The sequence below is a fragment of the Panthera onca genome, chromosome B1 (genome assembly GCF_046562875.1).
Source record: "Panthera onca isolate mPanOnc1 chromosome B1, mPanOnc1 haplotype 2, whole genome shotgun sequence".
In the NCBI taxonomy this organism is placed as follows: domain Eukaryota; kingdom Metazoa; phylum Chordata; class Mammalia; order Carnivora; family Felidae; genus Panthera; species Panthera onca.
This window is the reverse complement of record NC_138342.1, coordinates 65,373,574-65,395,736: the sequence shown is the minus strand read 5'-3', so window position 1 is coordinate 65,395,736 and position 22,163 is coordinate 65,373,574. Positions and strand designations below refer to the sequence as shown.

Below are 22,163 nucleotides of genomic sequence, written 5' to 3'. Positions count from 1 at the left end.
GGTAAAAAATAAAAATAAAAAATGAAAGTGCGATGAATAAGAAAAATGAAAAAATCCACATGTTACAAATGGGCTATAAACACATTTATATTCATAAACTGCATTCAAATGGTTATGTCATATTAATTAAAATAAAAGTAAGAAAATATGCTCAATGCAGAGGTACTTTTTTTAAAAAAAACAACAAAAAACAAAAAACAAAAGTTAATAAAATATTTTATCTGCATCAAAATATTCTTTGGAAACCAAAAATAAAAATGTATCATGTATGTTCTTTCAGGTTGTTCTGTAAAAGTCAGAAAAATACATAGTCCACGCTGTTTAACTTTCTCAAAATACAGAGTATGCACGAAGCATAAAGCAAAAGGCTTTATGTCGTCCTGACTGAAGCAGTGTGCTCCCTATGTTGGACAAAGAATTCCAGTTCAGTTCCTATCAGAAAACAGTTTTGTTTCAGTCGCGCTGAAACAAGTGACTGGACTTCACTACGGTGGAGTGTAGCTGCAGGTGTATCCGAACGTTTTTCTTCAGAGCCATAAAGACACCCATGGAAACTCCTGAGGCGAAGGCATGGTTTCTCACAAGGCCAAGAGGAATATTATCCAAAGCGAAATTTGAGTCTGTACTTCACGGTGTTGGGACTTTTCCGAGGTGCAGAAAGGGGAACCTTTGGCTTGACAGGACTGGGTGGCTTTTTCTTCTCAGGAACAGTGACCGTGAAAGAAAGTTCTGGCTGCTCCAGCTGCTTGAATCTTGGCAGAAAGTGGGTAGAGATGTGCTGGGGTTTAACCCGCGGGCTGCAGCCTCGCTTAGCTTTCCCTCTCTTGTTGAGGGCCACATACCATTCCCTGCCTGCTGGCTCAGTTCTGTGTATTGCTGAGGCATAGGTATTATAGCTGTTTTCTTGGAATCGCTCCCTGAACTTGCAGTCATCTGTAAATTTGGCCTGGTGGGGGGAAAGAAGAAAAACTTGTAAATAGTAATATTTTCAGCATGTAATAAAATGAGGTCTTATACTGTAAAGGAAAACCAAAATTTCCACTGACGGAAAGCTTCCTCCTCCATTCTCTCTTGTAAAGACATATTGGCCTCTTTTTTTTTTAAGTTTTTTTTTTTTTTATTTAGTTTGAGAGAGACAGAGAGAATGTGAGTGGAGGAGGGGCGGAGAAAGAGGGAGAATCTCAAGCAGGCTCAGCACTGTCAGCGCAGAGCCCAACATGGGGCTTGAACTCAGGAAACTGTGAGATCATGACCTGAGCTGAAATCAAGACTCAGACAAATGCTTAACTGACTGAGCCACCCAGGTGCCCGAAGACATATTGGCTTCTTTTAAAAAGTTGCTTTACATTACTATTTTCATTTCTATCTTCCTACTTTATTCATCTTTGTAATGTTGATTTCTGTTTACTGTGTACTTAGTGAAATAACATCAATGTATCTAAAAATGATAACAGGAACCCTTAATATGTTGAAATTCTGTTATGGTTTTTAAATTACTTTGAGATTTTCAGTAAAAAAATAACTTCTAATATTTTAATATTTTTCCCCTCTTAAGCCATCAAGAAAATAAATAGAGCTGAATTACTAAGGAACAATTGCCTGATAAAACATGAATGCATGTTTCGAGAAATGGGGTCATATTATTCCTTTGAAATAAGAATACATTTTTCAATGTTATCAGTGTGATTCATGGTGCTGAGAGAGGGGTAGCATATGGCCCTATTAATATTGCATGTGTTAGAATTCTTTAGGAAAAAATATATCTTCACACAGTGATACAGGAGAGAATATTTGATGCCAAGAAGAAAAAATTACTTTTGGAGTCACTAGCAATACTTCATCCAGATCTCTCTCTCTCTCTCTCTCTCTCTCTCTCTTTCTCTCTCTTCCCCTCCACAGACACAGACATAGACACACACACACACACACACACACACACACACACACACACACAATGTCTGCCCTTGAAATGTTCCCAGAATAGTGGCAAAAGCAGACAAGTAGACATCCGTCATGGCACAGCTTGATACAGGGAATGAGGACAGCGATATGCAGAGGGAACAATGACAGCATAGCGGAAGGGAATCTAAGAGGATGGAGGCGGCTGGCAGAGGGCAAGGAAGTTTTCCTAGAAAAGGTGACATCTGAGCTGAGTCTTCAAGTACAAGATATTAGCAAGGTGACATGAGAAATGATTCTCAGGGAGCAGGAACAGTGTGTTCACAGGTCAACATGACACTTACTATAGGTAGTAAGTAATTTAGTATGACTTCCATGTAGGATTCATGGTAGAAGGAACAAGAGATAAGGCTGACAAAGTAGGCCAGTAAAAGCTCTGAAAATGCTTAGTTTGCTCTGGTTGGAATGCTGATGACTTCTGCTTACTGTGTACATAGTGAAATAATATCAATGTATATTTAAAAAATAGGAACTCTTAATATATTTCAATTCTGTTACTGTCTTTAAATTACTTTGAAATTTCTAGTTAAAAAGTTAAGTTTTAACAGAAGATTCTGTTAAGGAATTAAAAGAAGATGGTCTGGGGGTGTAGAGCATAAGCGTGCAGACAGATCTGTGATCAGATACCAATTCTGCCAATCAATGTCTTAGTGTCAGGCTCCTTATCCACAAGTCTTATCCACAGGGTTATTGTGAATACCAGAATATTTTTCTAGGAAAAATATTGGTAGCTTTCATCAAACCCAAAAGAGGCCATAACTCTCAAAGGATAAGAATTCCTGTCCTAGATCATTGGGTTTCACAATTTCAGGGAGCACCACTGTATAGAATTCCTCGGCTTGCAAATACCAAATACACTGATGTCTATATAGAAAAACACTAAATATATATATATATGATACACTTTCCATATCAGACCAAGAGATACTATACTAGAATTAAAAGTTATTTTTTTCTTACTTCTTCTAATAATGCCAAGCTTTCCTCTGCAATACAGATCACAACGCTGTTATCTGAAAGTCAGAACAGTGGAAGGGAATCTACCTAGATCTACTGTTGACGGTCATATGAATATTTTGACTTGTGCAAAGTAGAGACAATATTGGAAGACAACCGATTTCAGAGCACTTCCAGCAGAGCATTTATGTTACATACGACGGTTAACCCAAGTTCCTTACATTCAAGTAGAGTTCAATCAATAAAGCTCTTTATTTGAGAACTATGAAGCTATATATCTAGAATCTCCACAAGTCTACTGGTGATTCCCTGGATTTGATCTCTAGCTTCTGGAAACAGATGTTTTAAAGAACTATCGCTTATGGTATTCCTGTCATCTTGTCATACCCTACCAGCCTATGTCTAGGCCAAGGGAGCTATGCTGACATCACTGTCCTATTTTTCTTTTTATTAAAAAGACTTTCTCACAAGTCAAATGTAGATTTTATTACAGTTACTTAGCTCTTAAAAAGACTTAAATGCTTTCTCATTTCATTAGATAATCCCAAAGTTTTATTTAAAATAAATGCCATAGCCATTTGTAATGTTTTCTGCTACATAAAAGGATAAGCATTTTAGAAAGGTATAGGGGGGTTAATCAAACAGAGTAGCAGGTATATTTACCCTGCCTCATTTTTTTCTTCACATGTATTTGAAAAACATTTTTAAAGACATACAATACATTATACCCAAACCTGACTTCTAGTCCTATTTTGCAAAAGTCTATTTTCTGAAATAGAAATAGCAGTGACCACTTTATCCAATTTTGACAGGTTTTTTAAAGTGTACTGCATTATTTAACCTTTTCTTTACTGGCACACACACACACACACACACACACACACACACACCACGGTGAATTAAACCTATAGCAATTCCATCTTAGAATCTTCAGATGAGTGAAAGCTCACCGACTCCACCTGCTAAAATTATTTCATCTAAAACCATTTTCTTTTCCTCCTTAATATTCATGTCCATAAGTTCTTTCTTAACACAAAGGAAGGCTATTTGGGCTCTAGATTTTCAAGAGCTACTTAACTGTCACCCAGGGCAGAGATGTTCAGAACCTAAGGACCCACACACCACGTGCAGCCCCACAGCCTTTCCAAAATCCCCCATTAGAATAGGAGTAAAGGCGGTCAGACTGTTTTGGATTTCTTAATTGACTTCTAAATTAATGTTTTGTCTGAAAAATTCTTCCAGCTGTGATGGAACAGCACCATTTGAAACAAAGATTTCAGCAAATTTTTTTCACCAAGAGATCTGGTTTCTTCTTGAGGGGATTGACTGTTCCTGCCACTATTCCTGGCCTTGTTCATTCAGACAAGACGGTGACCCTAAACAATGAATTTCAGCTTCTAATATCATGCGTGAACCAGTTTTATAGCAAAGAGTCACTAAGCAATATAGTTCTTAGCTACAGGTGTTTGAATATATAGATGTTTACCATTACACAGTTTTGTATAATAAATCTTCCAGGCTACTTTTAACTTTTTAAATCCCCTTTGAATTATCAGAAGTCCTTTGGCAAAATACATACTTTAAAAAATTTTTTAATGTTTATTTATTTTTGAGAGAGAGAGAGAGAGGGGGAGAGAGAGAGAGACAGAGGGTGCATGGGGGAAGGGCAGAGAGAGAGAGGGAGACACAGAATCCAAAGAAGACTCCAGGTGCTGAGCTATCAGCACAGAGTCAGATGAGGGGCTTGAACCCACAAGCCATGATATCATGACCTGAACAGAAGTCGGTCGCTTAACTGACTGAGCCACCCATGTGCTCCTGGCAAACTATATACTTTTAAAACAATAGAACTACATTGTTTCCCTAGAAAGAGTGACATTGACATAAAGACTTTTTCTATAGTTGAGGTGTGAGATAGAGAGGTGAATGAAATTTCAAAGAAGCTATTGAAAGCGGGATCCCTGTTGCCTCGTCGTGCTAGAACCATCAGCCACAACACGGAACATAAAGAACCAGTATCTTGGTTTCAAATTCATTTTTTACCAGTCTATTCCACAGATCTTTTTGACTATGTATCACAGGCCAGGCACTGTGCTAGTTGCCACTTTTATGATGAGAAACAATACAGACATGGTCCTGTCCATGTTCCTTGTTGAGCTACATTATATGTTTTGCTCCTTAATTTTTTTGATGTTTATTTATTTGAGAGAGAACATGCACACATGCAAACACACATGTGCAAGCGTGAGCAGGGGAGGGGGAGAGAGAGGGAGAGAGAGAGAATCCCAAGCAGGCTCTGTGCTGAGAGCCTGAGGTGGGGCTTGATCCCATGACCCTGAGATCATGACCTGAGCTGAAATCAAGAGTCTGATGCTTACCCAACACTCAGTCACCCCTCTCCTTAATTTCTCCTTGATCTTGCAAGTGTAAAAACAAGTTACATTCAACAAATCAAAACTGCAAAATTAAAATGAAATGTTCAAGCCAGCTAATTCTTATGTAATTTAATATAGTCCTAATGGACAAAACAAATAAACCTTAAACAAATTTAACTATTTTTGCTTGGATAGCCTAATAACTCAGAGTAAGGGAAAGAGTGCAGTTAAGGAAAACATGAATTTTGGATTAGAAGGGTGCCGTGCCTTGTTTCTACTCACCTCTTCACACGGTGAGAACACACAACGGATGTTTAGAAGAAAGGTCAAATTCAGTTCAAAGAAGGTAAAATTTTGGTTAACCGGGATATTTTAAAAAAGACTAATTCTGCGTTGTTGAAATCTGAGCGTCAAGTAAGCCAAACAAAAAATTCTTTCTGAAACAATATTTTTCAAAAAGCTTTCTGAAACCTCTCAACATAGTTTTGTTCCTTAGTACATATCGTGTTGTATGATGAGTGAGGATCCTGCAGTGAATGAGTTGAGTCTATGCAAAGAAGTACCAATTCTCACTACGTGCAACAACACAAGTAAATACGTAACATATGAAAGAGGTATGGAGAGAGGAGTGAATTTGCACCAACGTGAGTATAATCCTTGGAGCTTGTGGGAGTACTAATCAAGTTTACTTCTTTATTTCACTTCGTTTTCTTTGATTTGCCTCCCTCTTTTGAAAAACCTTATGAAGAAAACAATTAACCAAATACAAATAATTAAAATGTCATTGTGGGCTGCAATATTATTAAATAATTAAAATATTATTATAGACTGCAATAAAAACAATTATAAGCCAAATTGTACTGTAAGCAAAGTTTCCTGACTGCATGAATCCCTGCTTCTGGCTCCCTACCTCCTTTTAGTGCTTCTTGGTTCCTGTCCCTACTCCCACCTACGGGGCTGCCCGGCCAGGTGCCCTTAGCCGAGGCTGTTTTGTGTGGTTGTGCTTAAAGCTCCCTGAACGAAGGAACGCACCTTTGGTGGTGATTAAAGGCTGAAAGGCAGCCCCTGCTCCCATCGCTTCCAAGTGGAACAGCCCAGTACCGGGCAACATGCACCCAAAGGGCTGCCTTTTACTCTTTACTACATAGGCTTTGTATAGGTCAGTTGCAACCATACTATGCTATCTCCAGGGCATGGCCTATTTCCTGCTTGGCACTGGACATCTTTCCATTATATATCTCAGTTCTTCATCCTGAGTGACTGCGGGAATACACAAGTTGGATTTCACAATAAACCAGCCTGAAGTAATGTAATGAAGAATCACAACTACAGGATTTGTTCCCCTCCAAACTTTATGAACTGACTTAAAATTAGTTGGGGAGCCAGTTCAAAATGCAAATTCCCCAGGCCCTATCTCCAGAGGTTATGTCTTTAGTGAATCTAAGGTGAGACCCTGGAATTGCATCATTAACCAGCACCCCGTGTGATTTGATGCAGGTGAAGTAAGAGTTTTCCCTCTGATGCTTTTAACAGCTCAAAAAGAGGGGCTATTGAGGGCTACTGTATGCACCAGGGGTTTTGCATCTATTAGTTCACCTTCACAATAATCTCATGACTAGTAGGATGCTATTGTCTAATTCTCCAGTCAGAGAAATAAAGACAAAGATTCATCTAAAGCCCCATGTTTACCAAATGCCAGGGTCAGCACCTGTGACTTAAATCTCCCATCTTCTGGTTCTTAGATTCCAGCTCTTTCACGCTATACAGACCCAAGGACATCTCCTAGGTTTCTGTATAGTCCTACTTGTCTTGAAGTTGCCGATACTGACAAAAATGCTGATAAAAAACAAAGCCACTCCCCCAACCATTGGAGAAATAGAACACCCTCTCTCGCTGTAGGCTGAAATGAAGCTGCAAGTTAATTCATGGCACCCAGAGTTTCGCAACAAAAAAGGCTCCCTAGCTCGATCAACATAGTGTGAAATTACGGGAAAACCGGCATTTACCGTAAAGGCAGCACCCTGACCCCAGTTTTGAGACTGAATAACTGGACATTCAGTTTTACTACGTAAATTGAAAGCCTTTAGAGGGCAAGAGAAGTTTCTATTCAAATGCCTTTAAAGAGCTCATGGTCTTGACTGGGAGAGTGGAGTGCTTAATAGGTTATTTTTGTATGATAATGATGGTAACTATTGCTCAAGCGTCCATTTCCCCTTTCAGTAAACATGCCCAGCTCTCGAGGCTGCTGACTCCTGCTCACACTGCCCCCAGCGCAGGAAGTCCAGTCCAGACTCCCATCCCGGGCAAGCCAGCTGGCACCCTCCGAAACCAGGAAAGGAAGACGTTCTAGTCCTTGCTTAGGGCTGATCAAGCACACATTCCATGCCTGTTTCGTAAACTCTGCAATTAGCTTTCCTTCCAAACATGATCCCCTAAAACCCTGAGAAACAAAAATAATTCTACCACATGCTTCTCTCTGGATCTTTAAAATAAGCTAAAATGTTTCTTCCCCAATAGGTAATGTGCTATCATTCGTGCTTTATGAAAAGGCAAAAAAAAAAAATACATTACAACCATCTTTTCCAAGATTTACATTTTCTTTAGGAAAAGAACAAGATGCAACAGGGGTCTAAAAGTGTTATGAGATTATGATCATTAAGAAATCCTTGCCTCTTTAAGACCTTGAGCCTGGGAATTTTGCTTTCAAATTAGGTTTCTTGCAAAAAAGGAAACTCTGGAGATAAGGGGCTCTTGTAGGCACAAAAAGTGCCTAAAAGTGGACCTTAAGGGAAAAAAAAAGGTCAGTGATAAACAGGATTTGGGGCTGGTCTAAATATCTGAAGGGTCACAGCTGCCTGACCCCCAAATCAGAAAGTCGTCTTCTAAGAGAGGAGACAGGATCATCAAACAGCTGCCTGAGAGCAAATTAAGGAAGATCTTTTCTAAATTAAATGCTGAATACTTCCCAGGCACTATTCTAAGTATTTTATATGTATTATCTCATTTAAACTGCTCAACTATCACAATAGATCATGATTTTAGTCTTTGTCCTCTTACAATTCATAAAACCACAGAAGCGAAAGATTAAGTAAAATGACTAGTTTTAATTTAACTAGAATGACACAATCTAACTATGCTTGTAAGCACCACACTTAAGGTCTCTCACTCCTACATCCGCACCCACCTCATATAAATCCAGAAAGGTGCTCTATGGGGATTTCCATAGAGATAACAAACCTGAGGAGAGAGCAGGAACAGAGTGAGGAGGGAACAGGAACAGACGAGCAGTCAGAGACAGAGACAGAAAGAGAAGGGTGCTCATTTCCACAAGGTACCTCAGCCTGGAATGAGTTCAAAAGGACAGTGGAGGTCTCAGTGAAGGCTCTGACTCACCCTCATGGCTCTTTGGGAAGCAGTCACCTACTCCCACTCTCAAAGATTCCCAACACATCTTGAAGAAGGAGAAGACCATACATCTTCACCCTTGTAAAGAATGCTGAAAAAACCTGCATGGTAGGAATCTGGCTGCACTGTGTATTTGAAGTATAACTAGTAAAGATTTTAAGGAGAGCTGCATATAGATTGCGACATGTGTAGGTTGAATGAGTCAGGAAGCCATGCACGCTGAATTAACAAACTTAGCACACACAAAAAAAATCAGTACAAATATTGCCTAAGTGTACCCATTCTGGGCTCATACTTTGGTTTGCCATCTTTGCGTCTGCTGATAATGAAGCATTTTATAAATGAAATTTTTCAGTGAGCAAAATATAGCTCTCTTCTGCTTTGAAAGTTCATTTTGAGAGGCGTTTCCTATGTGGCGCATCATCACATTGAACCACCAATGTGTGCAAAACTCTGTGATAGGTTCTGTGGCAGACACAGAAACTAAAGACCCAGAAATAGATGGGAAAAAAAGAGTCCGAACAGAGCTTGCATGAGATGGGGAGGCGACGCACGAGCAAAATATTGTAAGGATGTGCCACAATATTTATTCTTTGACATGTAGTATGAAAATATTACTAAACTGTGCGATTGTTAATTCCTATAAAATAATAGGTGAAAACAATGTAATTGGTTCCAAACAAAATTTAGTATCTTCTCTCAACTAAATTTTACCTACAAAGCATTATAGCATTTGCAGAGAAACAGGATGTTAAAAGGATGGTTCTGGTTCAATCACTTGTTAACTGTGTTAACGAAATTATTTAACATCTCTAAGACTCTTTCCTCACCTAATCATGTAATGAGATGATGTGAGTGAAAGAACTTTTAAAGAACTATGCAAATGCGTTGTCTGTGCCCAGCAACTAATTTTTAATATTCTAATTGTTACTATAAAAACTAAGCTGAGAATCTACAATTATCCATGAATATTTCTTAATACAGTATGGAAATTACTTCCCCCAGAATTATATGAATGCTTCATATTTTTGGTTCATATTTATTTTATATATAAAACCTTAAAAGTACTCTATTAACTTAAAATTTTTTCCAGTTTTATTGAGGTATAATTGACATGTAACACTGTGTAAGTTTAAGATGTACAATATGATGTAAATATACACATATATATAGAAAAATGATTATAAAGGTAGGCTTTAAATGCCTCTGCACAGTTACTAATTTAAAGCAACTCAAATTATACATTTAATTCTAAAAATATAAAGGTTTTATAAAGGCGTTTTTAGTGACCATGCAATTTTGTGAAAATCAAGACTAAATCAAATGATTATATCTAAAGTTACAAGAGTAATTTTTCAATGTGTTTAACTAGAAGAAAACAGGAAGAAACCATCTGGGCATAAAACTGATAATTGCTAGGATTAATACTATTTCCATATTCAACTTCCTTAAAAATAAATCACGTTATAATTTAATTAGGTTTCCATCTAGAGAAAAAGTGCTAATAAAAGCTCAGATAAGAGAAAGTGGGCTTGGACAATAGGTTTAAGAAGAATCCACATAATCATAGGGCTTAATTTTTTTATCTACAATTCAGCTCAAAGTCATTAGAATGACTTTAATATCAAAGAGCTTCAGTGAGTGACAAGAGCAAGACTTGCTTTGTACTGTTTAAAAGTCATTATTCCATGAAATAACTTTAGCCTGCCAAGATGAGAAAGAATAACAGATGCTGTTTTTGCATTATCTGCATTATTTCAGCCAGCCAGCCTTAGACATTTGGGTCAAATTTCTGGAAATTTGTTTCTTGCATTTGACAGAGGAATCATGTATCCTCACCTCTCAGTGTGACCTTTCTAATTGGCATCCATTTGTGATGCTTAGAGTTCTGTGGCAATTACCCTGAAGCTGGCCCAAGTTTGGTCTGTTTTTCGCATGTACTAGGGCATAAGTCAGAACAATTAAAAAATTAAGGTGCTTACCCAAAACAAAGCAATAAGAGAAAGTTTCTTTACATGCACCACACTTTATTATGATGCTTAGATTCCAAAAGTGTTTCAATTTTTTACAATCTTAAAGTAGACTGGGGGAAAGGATTGTGTTCAGATGTGTTTGGTCATTGTTTTCTATTCTGCATGTGGATTTTTTAAAATCAGTTTTTTTTAATAAAATGGCATGTCCTACTTTTCCACAGTGATGCAGAAGTTTGCCTCTTAAGATAAATAATCAAAGAGTGATTACTTGATGAAAACTATAGTAGAGCTTGCTAGAATACAATAACCACCTCAGAAAATGAAGTAGGTAAACCTTTTTATAATTCTTGCAATGGGTGATTAAAGAGATTAGCAAAGGTTTTCCATTTATCTCAACCAACTGAGTTTTAGAATCTATTATATTTAGTTTACCATATAACAGATAGTATTTCTTGAGCACTTACAGTGCACCAAATACTGTTTTAAAAGCTTTAAATGTATTATCTCATTTAATCCACAAATAACTAAACAAATAGCTTGAATTCTGCTATCCCCTCCAAGAGGTATTAAAAAATCACCTTGAGATGCTAAAAAAAAGAAAACTGAAATTCTTACAAATTGAACCAAGTGAAATTCTCACTGAATTTTTTAAAGTTCTATAGGTAAAAAATCATAAATAGTAAGTTTCAATGGATTACACTCCTAGCTAAAAGTTCCTACATACTTCAAACACTAGAAAAGTGATATTTCTCCAATCCGTTCAGTAGGAATTAAAGAAAATAAGAAGCGGAGGACTAACGCTAAATAATAACTACTTTGTACAAATGACCTAATAGGACAAAACTACAGAAAGAGCATAAGTCACCTTTAGGTGCTGTGCATATGGACCTAATACAAGTAAACCAAACCTGTGAGTAGAAAAACTAAGTTAAACATATTTGTTATCTTCAAAAAGTTTTGATGCTTCCCAAGTAATCAGCATTTTTGGAAAAAAAACATAGAAATCTTTAATTTGTAAATCAGTTACAACACATATATGTGGCTTGTAGAAATTTTTGAGTACAAAATTAGTCTTCATAATTTTGAGAAGTATTCCATTTAATGCAACAAAAATACAAAATGAGAGTTCCTCAAATGGATAAATTAAATTTCTCCAAGAAACAAAAATCTCATTATTGGTTTCTCTCCATACTTACTGATGTGAAAATAGGTTATATTACTTTGACCTAATTTATGACATCATGAATAGCTTGTAAAATTGAATAAGAACCTAATCTACTAAAAATGCACACACAGCCACCATAAACAGGTACATTTTAAATGTTCTATATTATTTCCATGATATTTCTCCTCAGTTGGGCCAATTTCAATAAATGAAAAATGGCAATCAATTTGAGAGTGCTATTTTCAAATACATTCATCCTTAAAAATTTTTGTGGACTGTATATTATCTTTTCCAGTAAATAAAATATAAAAATGGTTACTTGCAACAACATGTACAATCACCTTGGTTAAATGTACATATAATTAAAACACACACACACACACATGAAGTCCTCTGAGCAAATTGTCCCTCTACCAATGTGGAAAATCACTTCATTCCATTCTACAAATGTGAAATCTCCGTAACACCTTGAACAAACATAAAGTGGTTCTACTTACACTTGCATGGAGTTTTCCTTTTTTTGACATCGCTAAAAATTTGTTGCTGAAAACTCCTCGTATTCCTACAATCCCCTGAGACACAGCAAATATTTCCAAAATACCTAGGATGACAGAAATCCCAAAATAAAACACAGACTCCTCTATATACCATTGTGAAGAATTAAATTTCTACACAGATTCTTTTCATTCTTTATAGTTTTGATTAAAAAAAAACCTAGTATTTAACATCCTTATTTTCCATAACATTCCTTATGTTAAAAAAGAAAAGCCTAGCACTCAAGTGTTCATTTAAAATAACAAATTTTAATATTCAAAAATTTAGTCCTGGTTCATTAATAATTCTTTTTTCCCTTACAAATAATAAGTCATTTTTAGTAAACAATGTTTAACAATAGAAATAATCTTCTCAAGTTGTAAAGGAATCGGAAATTTCTTTAAATGTTTTTCAAAAGAATTCCCATCCATTGTTTTCTATCAGAGATAATATAATGCTTTTAATATTGAAGCTCATAAAGTTTGGACCCAATACTAATAGAAACTTGAAAGCCAGAGACAAATAATACTTACATGAACTAAATCTCTCTTCTCAAATTGTAATAACTATATAAGTACAAATCAATATATACCATATTCAATCATTCAGTGAGTAGTTCATTTAAAGACTACACATAAAAAGTTGTTGAAAGCATTATAAATAATTTGGGATTATTGGCTCAATGAGTGTTTAATGCATTATGGTTTGAGACATCTTGTATTTTAAATGGCTTTTCTGGCAAAAAAAATTAATAAGGTATTTTATTACATTATTGTTTATATTTAGTATTTCATAGTTAGCATTATCAAGTCAACATCCCTCTGTCTCCTATAATAATTTGAAAGTCCAGGGGCGCCTGGGTGGCTCAGTCAGTTGAGCGTCCGACTCCGGCTCAGGTCATGATCTCGCGGTCCGTGAGTTCGAGCCCTGCGTCAGGCTCTGTGCCAACAGCTCGGAGCCTGTTTTGGATTCTGTGTCTCCCTCTCTCTCTGACCCTCCCCCATTCATGCTCTGTCTCTCTCTGTCTCAAAAAAAATAAATAAACGTTAAAAAAATTTTTTTAAAAAAAGAAAGAAAGTCCACATCCACTATGTCAAGAGAATCACATACCACAGTTTATAGAGTATTTTAAGAAGATGAAATTTATAGTCTGTATATAACTGGAATTCCTGCCTATTTATCGTAAACTCATACATAATGTTATATGAACATGAGAAAATGGTAGTGCTTTTTGTTAATTGCCTAATCAAATTGCAAAAAATTGGGGGGGGGGGACAAAATAATATAGTTCACTATAGCTAAAAAGAGACCTGTCCTAGGAAGAAAGGAAGGAAAGAAAAAAGGATGGAAAGGAGAAGGGAAGAAAATCTCAATCTTTCAATCTATTATATTCTGAACATATATACTAATTAGGATATCTTAGCAGTATTCTGCTGAACAGATAAATTCACGAGATTTCCTTAAAATAGCAACCTCCCCTGCAGTATTGGAAGTACATATAAAATTATTTCATTTATTAAAAAGGTAGTATTGAGAGTAACCATATATATAAGATATATAAATACATATATATGAATATATTCATTGGGTACTTTTTTGCACAATGTGAGCTTATCCTTATAAATATAGCAAATACTGCTGCTTATTTATTTATTCAACTTGACTTCTTAAAAGCACTTGATTAGAAAGTTCATGGGGGAAAAGGGTAGCAGAAGAACTATTGTTTCTGTTAGAAGAGTATTTAGTCCAGAGTAAATAAAGCACATCTCAAGAAAACTGCCACTACCACTTTTATTAGTAGATGTTTCTTAAAAACAAAACAAAACAAAAACTATTAGGAAGGAACTAGTTTTGCTTTTAGGAAGAAATTCCGAAAGAAACTGTCATCTCATAAATTTTCTTCAAAATGTTTTCAAAATGTTCTTTTCAATAGATGTTGCCATATAAATTATTTGTGATGCGCACCCAAAGATTTTGAAGCATTGCCATTTTATCAAATAGTGACAAAGCACACATAATGCTTTGTAAAGTTAGATACAATGTACAATGCAATATACTGTAATAATATAATTAATAAAGCATAAATAGAACATGATACAAAGTTATATATATACAATTACAGAATGATATTAAAAGCAGCATTGATGATTTTAGATATTTGGAAGATGGGGGTTATGGTTGTGAATGCTGTGTAAACATGTGTTAAAAAGCAAGAAATGGAAACCTGATAAGTTGTCTAAGTGTGGAACAATAGAAACAAAAGAGACAATATGGGATTGGTGGAAAAGGAGAGTCGGTTGTATGTTTTCCCCCAATTTACTCATGGTTCTACATTGTTAGAACGTTTTTATTCCATTCTACAGAAAAGTATTTGACTTTGTAAATGCAAACCTGCGTGTTAGTGACAAAATACACCATAGCATAAAAGATAAAATTCTTATTGGATACATATATTTATACGTTAATATTTGAAAGATCAAGACAAAGGCTCTAGAAATACTTGTTTAATGGTAGCAATAATGCTTTGTCTATGTGAGCTACAACTTCTGACCATAACATATTCTATTTTTAGAAAAAACTATTTTGAGTCATTTAACTTGTTTCCTAACACACTGTACATTCTGTGTGTATATGTTGTGTAAACTTTCCATTGTGATAAATTAGATGGGAGAGATAAGATAATATATGTAAAATGTTCTTATTTTATTATATACTACATGGTTTCTTTTCTTGCAAGTTCTACTATAAAAATGATATTTGTCTGAGAATGAATGGATTTTATAATTTTTTTAAAGTTATATTTAATTGAAAGCCTAAAAATATACCTTCACATATATTATTCTATTTAAAATTATAAAGAATGCAGGAAAGATAAAAGATGAGATCAGATAAAATAACACATAAGGCAACTTTGGGATGATCTTCTAAATCTTAACATAATTATGATGTAATATTGGGAATGCTATTAAGATCATAATTTCCAAAGTAATTTCAACAGTAATTTCACAATGTCTTTTTTACTAGAATGTTGGAGCAGATTCTACAAGCCCTACAATTCAGCTTCCTGACCCCACCTCCAAGAGATCACACAATTATTGATTTTACTATGCCAAATCTCAGTAACTCACTAAAGAGTCCTAAATATTTTAAACCCATATGCATTAAATCACACATATAGAAATCCCAGAAAACATTTCTCTAAAACTAAATTTTTCTCAATTTCAGTAATTTCCTGACTTTTACTAGGATTCAATAACAATAAATTTTATCGGAATTTACAATTCACATTATGGATACCAGGATGGTATCCCTAAAGCAAAATTCTGGAAGGCTAAGTGTATCTCACAGACCATAGATAGCCAATACATGTTTGCTAAATTGCATTGTTTTCTTTGACCTTGTCACTACCTCTCTTTCCTTTCTCAGGACACCTGCACATACATACAGACACATATGAGCATTCGTACGGACACAGGTTTTACTTTCCTGCAATTCTGGTCCTCTCCTACTTAGGAAGTGGGGCAAGGAGAGAGGATCAGTATAATTATTTCACATTAAGGTGCTAGAGACATGTGTTATCTTTCCTAGGGAGTTCACATGTAAGAGGATCAAAAAAAAAAAAAAAAAAGCAGTGCTGAACAGAAGGAACCATTTTTCTCTTGGTGTAATTTGGGGGTTGACATCTAGATTGAAGGAGACAAGAATTTATACACACATTGTTTAATCCACTTACTTGCAAGCATGGACATATATTACAAAGTAAATTTATTTCAAGAAGAAAATATATGTCTACATTTTTACCTTAGTCCCCTCCAGAGTTTTTAATACAACAGGACTCTATTAATGATGGTTGATAAAATTACGCAGATTTCTCACTTTTCTCATTTCTTAGTAAATAACATACTAGAATGACATAGATATCCCATATTCAGAAGCCCATTTGAAAATCCTCAAAGAAAAATCATTTAAAATGGAAGTTTCTCTACTTGTGTTCACAAAGACACAGATGTCTGGGTATCATTATCAAATCTGAGTCTTAAAATGCCCAGTGTAGCAGACCTTGATGATTAAATCAGCAATAGAAAATTTCCATTTGAGTTTTTCTATTCAGTAGATACAGATTCTGGGGGACTATAGAAAGGTTGATTCTATAGGACACTAAAATTGATAGTGAACTTCAATGTTTAAAAATTAGTAAAATTGAGGATTCAGTTTAGTCAGAATATATGATTGTAATTTTCCTATTTTGTGTGAACTTTGGCTTTGTGCAGCCATAACCTTCAACTTTTGCTCCCTGAATTGAGAATTACTTAACTGCCTATTCTTCAATGGCCCACCATAAGTCAACAGAAGCATTGAAACTAAAGTTGAAAGCTCATGAATTAAAGCAAACCCTTTGTTTCTATTCAATAATTGGATTTTATCATCTGTCTTGTCTTGTCCATTTTTCTTCGTTCTTCCCTAGTATTTCTTCATAATAAGAATGTTATGAGCTTGATTATTTTTTTCTGTGTCCAAAACTTGGGCTAACTACTGTATAAGAGAAGATAAGGACATATTAAGTGGTATGCCTTAACCAAATAAACTGTGTTTCAAACTTTATGGCCTGAGTGTACTTCTGATGGTGAAACTAGAAAACATTCATAGTTTGCCGAAATTTTAACATCAAATGATAGTTGTAAAACATATGTATATGTACAGATATATGTATCTGTCCTGACAAACATTACAGAAAATTACTGAGTTTAAAAGAACCATTTAGACTGCAGTTTGATGGCAAAGTTTTGACTCTTTCTGAAGTAGCATGCTGTGACAAAAAAAAAGAAAAAAAAACTGTAAGTTCTCTATCATTGCCAACTCACAGACAGTAAAATGAGATGATGAGGTACCTCTATGGTCCTTTTTGGTCCAGCTCTCAGTGTCTCTTGTGAGACTTACACAATTGTTTCCTTGTGTACTCTAACCAACAGTCCATGACCAATGCTTTAGTTTATGTATGTGTCAGGAAACTGTCAAGTGCTGCTTTCAAAGAAGTAGATGACCAGCCAACAATTAGCAGGCTTCTGATTCTCTTTCACAGATATTGAGGGCAGAGACTCATTTGAAATTTCCAAATTACGTGCTCCCACACTACACATGACATATTTCATAAATTCCTCATCCACCAGTGGTAGAAAAATCATAGTTAGTAGTGTTGGACACTCCAGACATCACAAAGCAGAAAATCGCTGTGATTTAAACACTTAAGTTATGGTCTTCTCTGTGTGAAACAGCTATGGAAGGCAAAAACAAATTTTAAAAAATCCTCCAACTCCCAAAAGCAGTCAAAATATCAAGCTTGATGAATTAAGTAGCCTATTATGGGTGCATGAATGAATGAATGAATGAAGAATGAGTGAAGAATGATGGCAAACCATATGAAAGATACAGACTAAACCCTGAAAGCCTATTCTAAACTGGAATGAATTAGGAAAAGTATTAAACTAAGGAAGTTTTATTTAGGCACTGTTTTGTAAACATCCCTGTTCTTTTTAAGTATCTTTCAAAGTGGATTTTAAAATAAATTGTACCTTGGAAAGAAAAGATATTGGTCAGTGCCTTCTTTAGCTGAATATATTCTTTGCTGGTGTGTTCTCAATTTCTTTTCTCTGCTTTTCTAGAACTTCCCCTCTGGCAAGGCCTAAGGTGCAGAATCTTTGTCTTTTCCAAGAGAAGAGAGAAATATCTTGGGAATGAATCCGGTTTTCAGAGATCCCTACTACACCAAAACCCACCAAAGGCACATTCTTTTATTCGCCTCAATCCCAACCTGCAGCGTGGAGCATGCTAACTTTGTGTCTTCCCTTGGGAACACAGAAGTTATCTACTGCTGGTGCTAATTTCCTGGGTAAACTACAAGAGCAGAACAGAAAAAGGTTTCCTGAAAAAGAGAGGTGGAAAGATTACTAGAAGTGGGGAATGAGCTCTGGTGTCTGATGGACTCAAGAGTTGGGTGCGGGGGAAATGAGAGAGACAAAGGGAAATTCTGAAATTAACGTGACTCTCCCTGCCCCTGAAATCTTGGAAAATTCCCCTTCACCCTAACAGACCTTGCCCTTTATCTCCAAAGACGGTTGAGTTGTTTCATAAAAGTGAAATGAACCTTGAAACGTAGAAACAGCCTCCTCCACGGGGCGCGTGGGAGGCCCCGGGACTCGCTGGGGCACACTTGGAGGAGCCCCCTCTCCGGTTCAGGGGGCTACCACGTGTAACACCTACCACGTGTAACACCGCCAGCTGGAGCAGCATAGCTCAAAAGACAGGTGTGGGGCAGGGGCGGGCGCGAACCGCCAGGTCTTCCACATCCCGCCTCCTGTCCCCTCCGGAGGAGGCTTGCCAGCGGGGTACCCCATGGACGCGACACCTCCAGCCCTGCTTGGCAAGCGGCTCCCGGATTGCCTGCCCTGCTGGGGCTCCCGCGCTCCTCTGCAGCTCGGGTAGTAAGAAGCCCACTGAATGGCCCGTAGGGCTGTGGGTTTGAAAGGAAGCAAGCTAAGTACACCTGGGAGCTACCAGGCGGCCACACGGAGCCAGGTGACCGTACGCAGCGCGATCTCCTGGCCCCGTTCCCGCTCTTCCTGATTATCTCGCAGGCCCCGGCTGTGTCTATCTGTTGGATTAACCCCTGCTGGATGAGCGATCTGGCCCTACCGAGGAAAAGCCTCAAAGAGATCGCCCCGGTCTCGCACACACCCCCAAATCATCTCTCCCCTTGGCTACCTAGAGGCGGTGAGAGGAATCAGAGGCGGGGCAGCCAGCGAAGGTCTGGAAACACAGATGGCGTGGAAGGAAAGAGGCAATAGGAAGAGGGGGGGAAAGACAGCTAAAGAGAAAACTCAGAAAGAGAATGTAAAACTTAGCTTAAAAAAAAAAAAAAAAAAAGCTTAACACGATGTACACCTGTACGGAATTGAACCTCCTCTGACCTTCTTCCAAAATAAAGAACTTTTCCTTAATCGTCCTTGGGGACCAAAGGCTGGCCGCTTCCTAACAAGGTGTTGTCATGGTCTCAACATACTTAAACGTTGCTAAACCCAACTCTGGAATTAATAATTCGAATGTCTATCACGTATCCCACTCTAAACGTGTCCAGTTTTCCAGATCGCTGTCTTCTTCCAACCAGGGGATGTCTGATCTCTCCTATATTCTATATGTATATAATGTACAAATATGCATATACAAGAGACATAGACGGATACATGGATGTATCATGTACCTTACTTTGGGTTTTATGGTGGCAGTTGGGGGGACCGGCATGTGAGATCTGATTCTTCTTTTAAAAAATAACTGTTCAGTTATAGGCAAGGAAAGGGGATGCACTTTGATGCCTCATGAAAAATGTTAGCCTAGTGAACAGAAGCAGAAGGTAAACAGAAACTAAAGGAGCAAAAGATTTTTGTTTTCTTCTCCAGGCACCGGCTGGAGGCTTCTCTTTGGGACCCGGGCAAACTGGAAACAAGGTACCTGTCTTGTGCGCCAGCCTCTGGTAGCCTACACCTCAGGAATCGCCATTCCTCATACCCACAAGAGGGGTGCGCGTGTGCGCGCCATGTAGATGCACCTCCACCCAACCCGCCCCGCCGTTCCGAGGGACAGCTGAGTCCCAGGAGCCAGGGCTCCGGAAGGTGCGCCTGTGGGCCAGGGAATAGCCTCTGTCCCTCCCGAATCCCCCCATCGCCCGCTTAGGACGCGCTTTGCCAGGAGGGCGAGCAACTTACTTAACATATTGGCTTCATGGGAGCCATTGACTTTGCCATCCGGGTAGATCTGCAGATGGAAACCGATGCCCACTCTGCAGTAGAGGCTGCCGGTCCGGCGCCCCGAGGGGCTCCACTGGAAACTGCTCTGCTCCAAGCCGCTTCCTTGGTTGCCCAGAGAAGCCGAGGGGGAGGAGGAGACGGAGGAAGAAGAGGAAGACGTCGTGCCCCTGCTGCTCCTACTGCTGCTGGCGCCCGCCGGGTTCCGACCGGTGGCTGCGGGTCCGGGTTGCCCTTTGGGGGCGAGGTGCTTCTCCCCGTGAGCCCAGGCGCTGAGAATTAGGTGGCTGAGGAAGAGGAGGAGGAGGAAGGACAAGCTCATTCTTCCAGCCGCGGGGGTTCTAAGTGCATCTTGTAGGGTTGGTTCTGGGCTCCGTAGCCCCCGAGCGGCTGCGTGCCTCTGGCGCTGCCCCCCTCGCCGCACCGGGTGGACATAGCCTCGGGGAAGAGAGGGAGGGAGAGAGAGAGAGGCCACTCGAATGGATCTCGGCGCAGGAACTGGGATATTTATAACGCCAGTGATCTCACTGCTTGGTGCACGCCTGCGAAGCTTCCCCTCACCCGCCGCTTTGTGTACTCTCTGGCCGGTGCGGGGAGGGAGCTTCGCGGTCCCGGGGGCGGGGGGTGTGGAGGAGGGAGGAGATGGGAGAGAGTGAGTGGGAGGAGAAGCCGGGCTGAGAGGAGCTGTACCCCGACGCTGGGCACGCGCAGACCGGGGCCACGCACCCCAGCAGTTCTCACGCGCCGCACGGCCACCCTCCCACTGGAGCCAACCGCGCGGAATTCACCTCCGTGCGAGTATGGGAGTCTTCCAGGGGGCAGCAGCCGAAATGGGGGGGGGGGGTGGTTTAAACGTGGAAGTGAGTTCCTGGACTCTCCCACCTCTGCTGCACGCCTGCGTCCCCGGAACGCACTCTCGCCTACCCAAGACCCGATTTCCAGGTTCCCTTCCCGTTGCCCCGCAGACCCCGCTAGCACAATCCTGGCCCCGGGAATCCCTCCGGAACAAAGTCCGGTCGTGAGAATCCCAGCGCTTCGAAGTGCTTGCGGTGGGGAACCAAACCAAGATTCGCAGTCCAACTTGGGAAGCCTTTGGGGTGGCGCGGCTGGAGGAGAAGGCAGTTGTTGCCTCTAATGTATTTAACGGGCTTATTCGGTACTGAGAGAGCCGCCCTGAGCCATTAGGCCACAATTCGAGTTGCTTTTCTATTGGAAACTCTGGGTCACGCTAAACATTATGCCGAATTTGTTTTTCCGTATGGGAAGTTTTCGGTCTGTGTCCGAGAGGGTGAGCGCACATGCACACCCGCGCTCACAGCAGGGCAAGAGGGACAGGTCTGGGCACCAGCACATGTGGCTGACTGTCCAGTTGTCCTCTCTCACCCCAGGATCCCCTTGGCAGGAAGGATTAGCTAAGGACTCACTGCGGCTTACTCAGAGCTGCGGTTGACTGAAGGATCCACCCCAATGAATGATTAATGATGCGCGCTCTGGGTTTCAGGAAACCTGAGAACCGAGAATTTCCATGTATGCAATGCCCCTTCTGTCATTTATCTGAGAAATATACCTGACTTGCATTCTTGGGATATTTCTGTCCGAAAACATATTTGGAGCTTTAAACTACACTCTGATACATTATTCATTGGTCATTTTAATGAAAAGGCCGTGATTTTGACCTAGAAGGTCAATTCACATAAGCCAAGGTTGATGTGAAGATACAGCCTTATCCATTATTGAACACCCATTTAAAGGTTCCTATCTCGATAATGAAAAGCTTATAAAATGCGTGTAGATTTTTCAGGATTGGAAATATTCCATGACTAGAATACTTAACATCAAGGCAGCTGTGACACAGGAAGTCACCTGTGCAATACTGTGAAGCCACTGTGGGGAAAAAAGGTCATATCACACAAATGGGTGTGCATAACTTGAACACATGCCACTGACACACTATGAAAGATGCTGTTGGGGGCTGAACGCCCTTTCTCTTTCCACTGTT

General features: G+C 38.9%; 1 protein-coding gene across 1 annotated transcript; it reads right to left on the bottom strand.

Annotated features, from left to right (window-relative positions):
• Window positions 1-123: 123 nt before the first annotated feature.
• FGF5 (fibroblast growth factor 5) lies at window positions 124-20,919 on the bottom strand. The gene is made up of 3 exons (XM_060655964.3): window positions 20,126-20,919; window positions 12,332-12,435; window positions 124-946 (listed from the first exon to the last, which is right to left on the bottom strand). Exons 1-3 carry the CDS (start codon window positions 20,484-20,486, stop codon window positions 599-601), a joined length of 813 nt encoding a protein of 270 aa, XP_060511947.1. The 5' UTR covers window positions 20,487-20,919; the 3' UTR covers window positions 124-598.
• Between the last annotated feature and the right edge of the window lie 1,244 nt (window positions 20,920-22,163).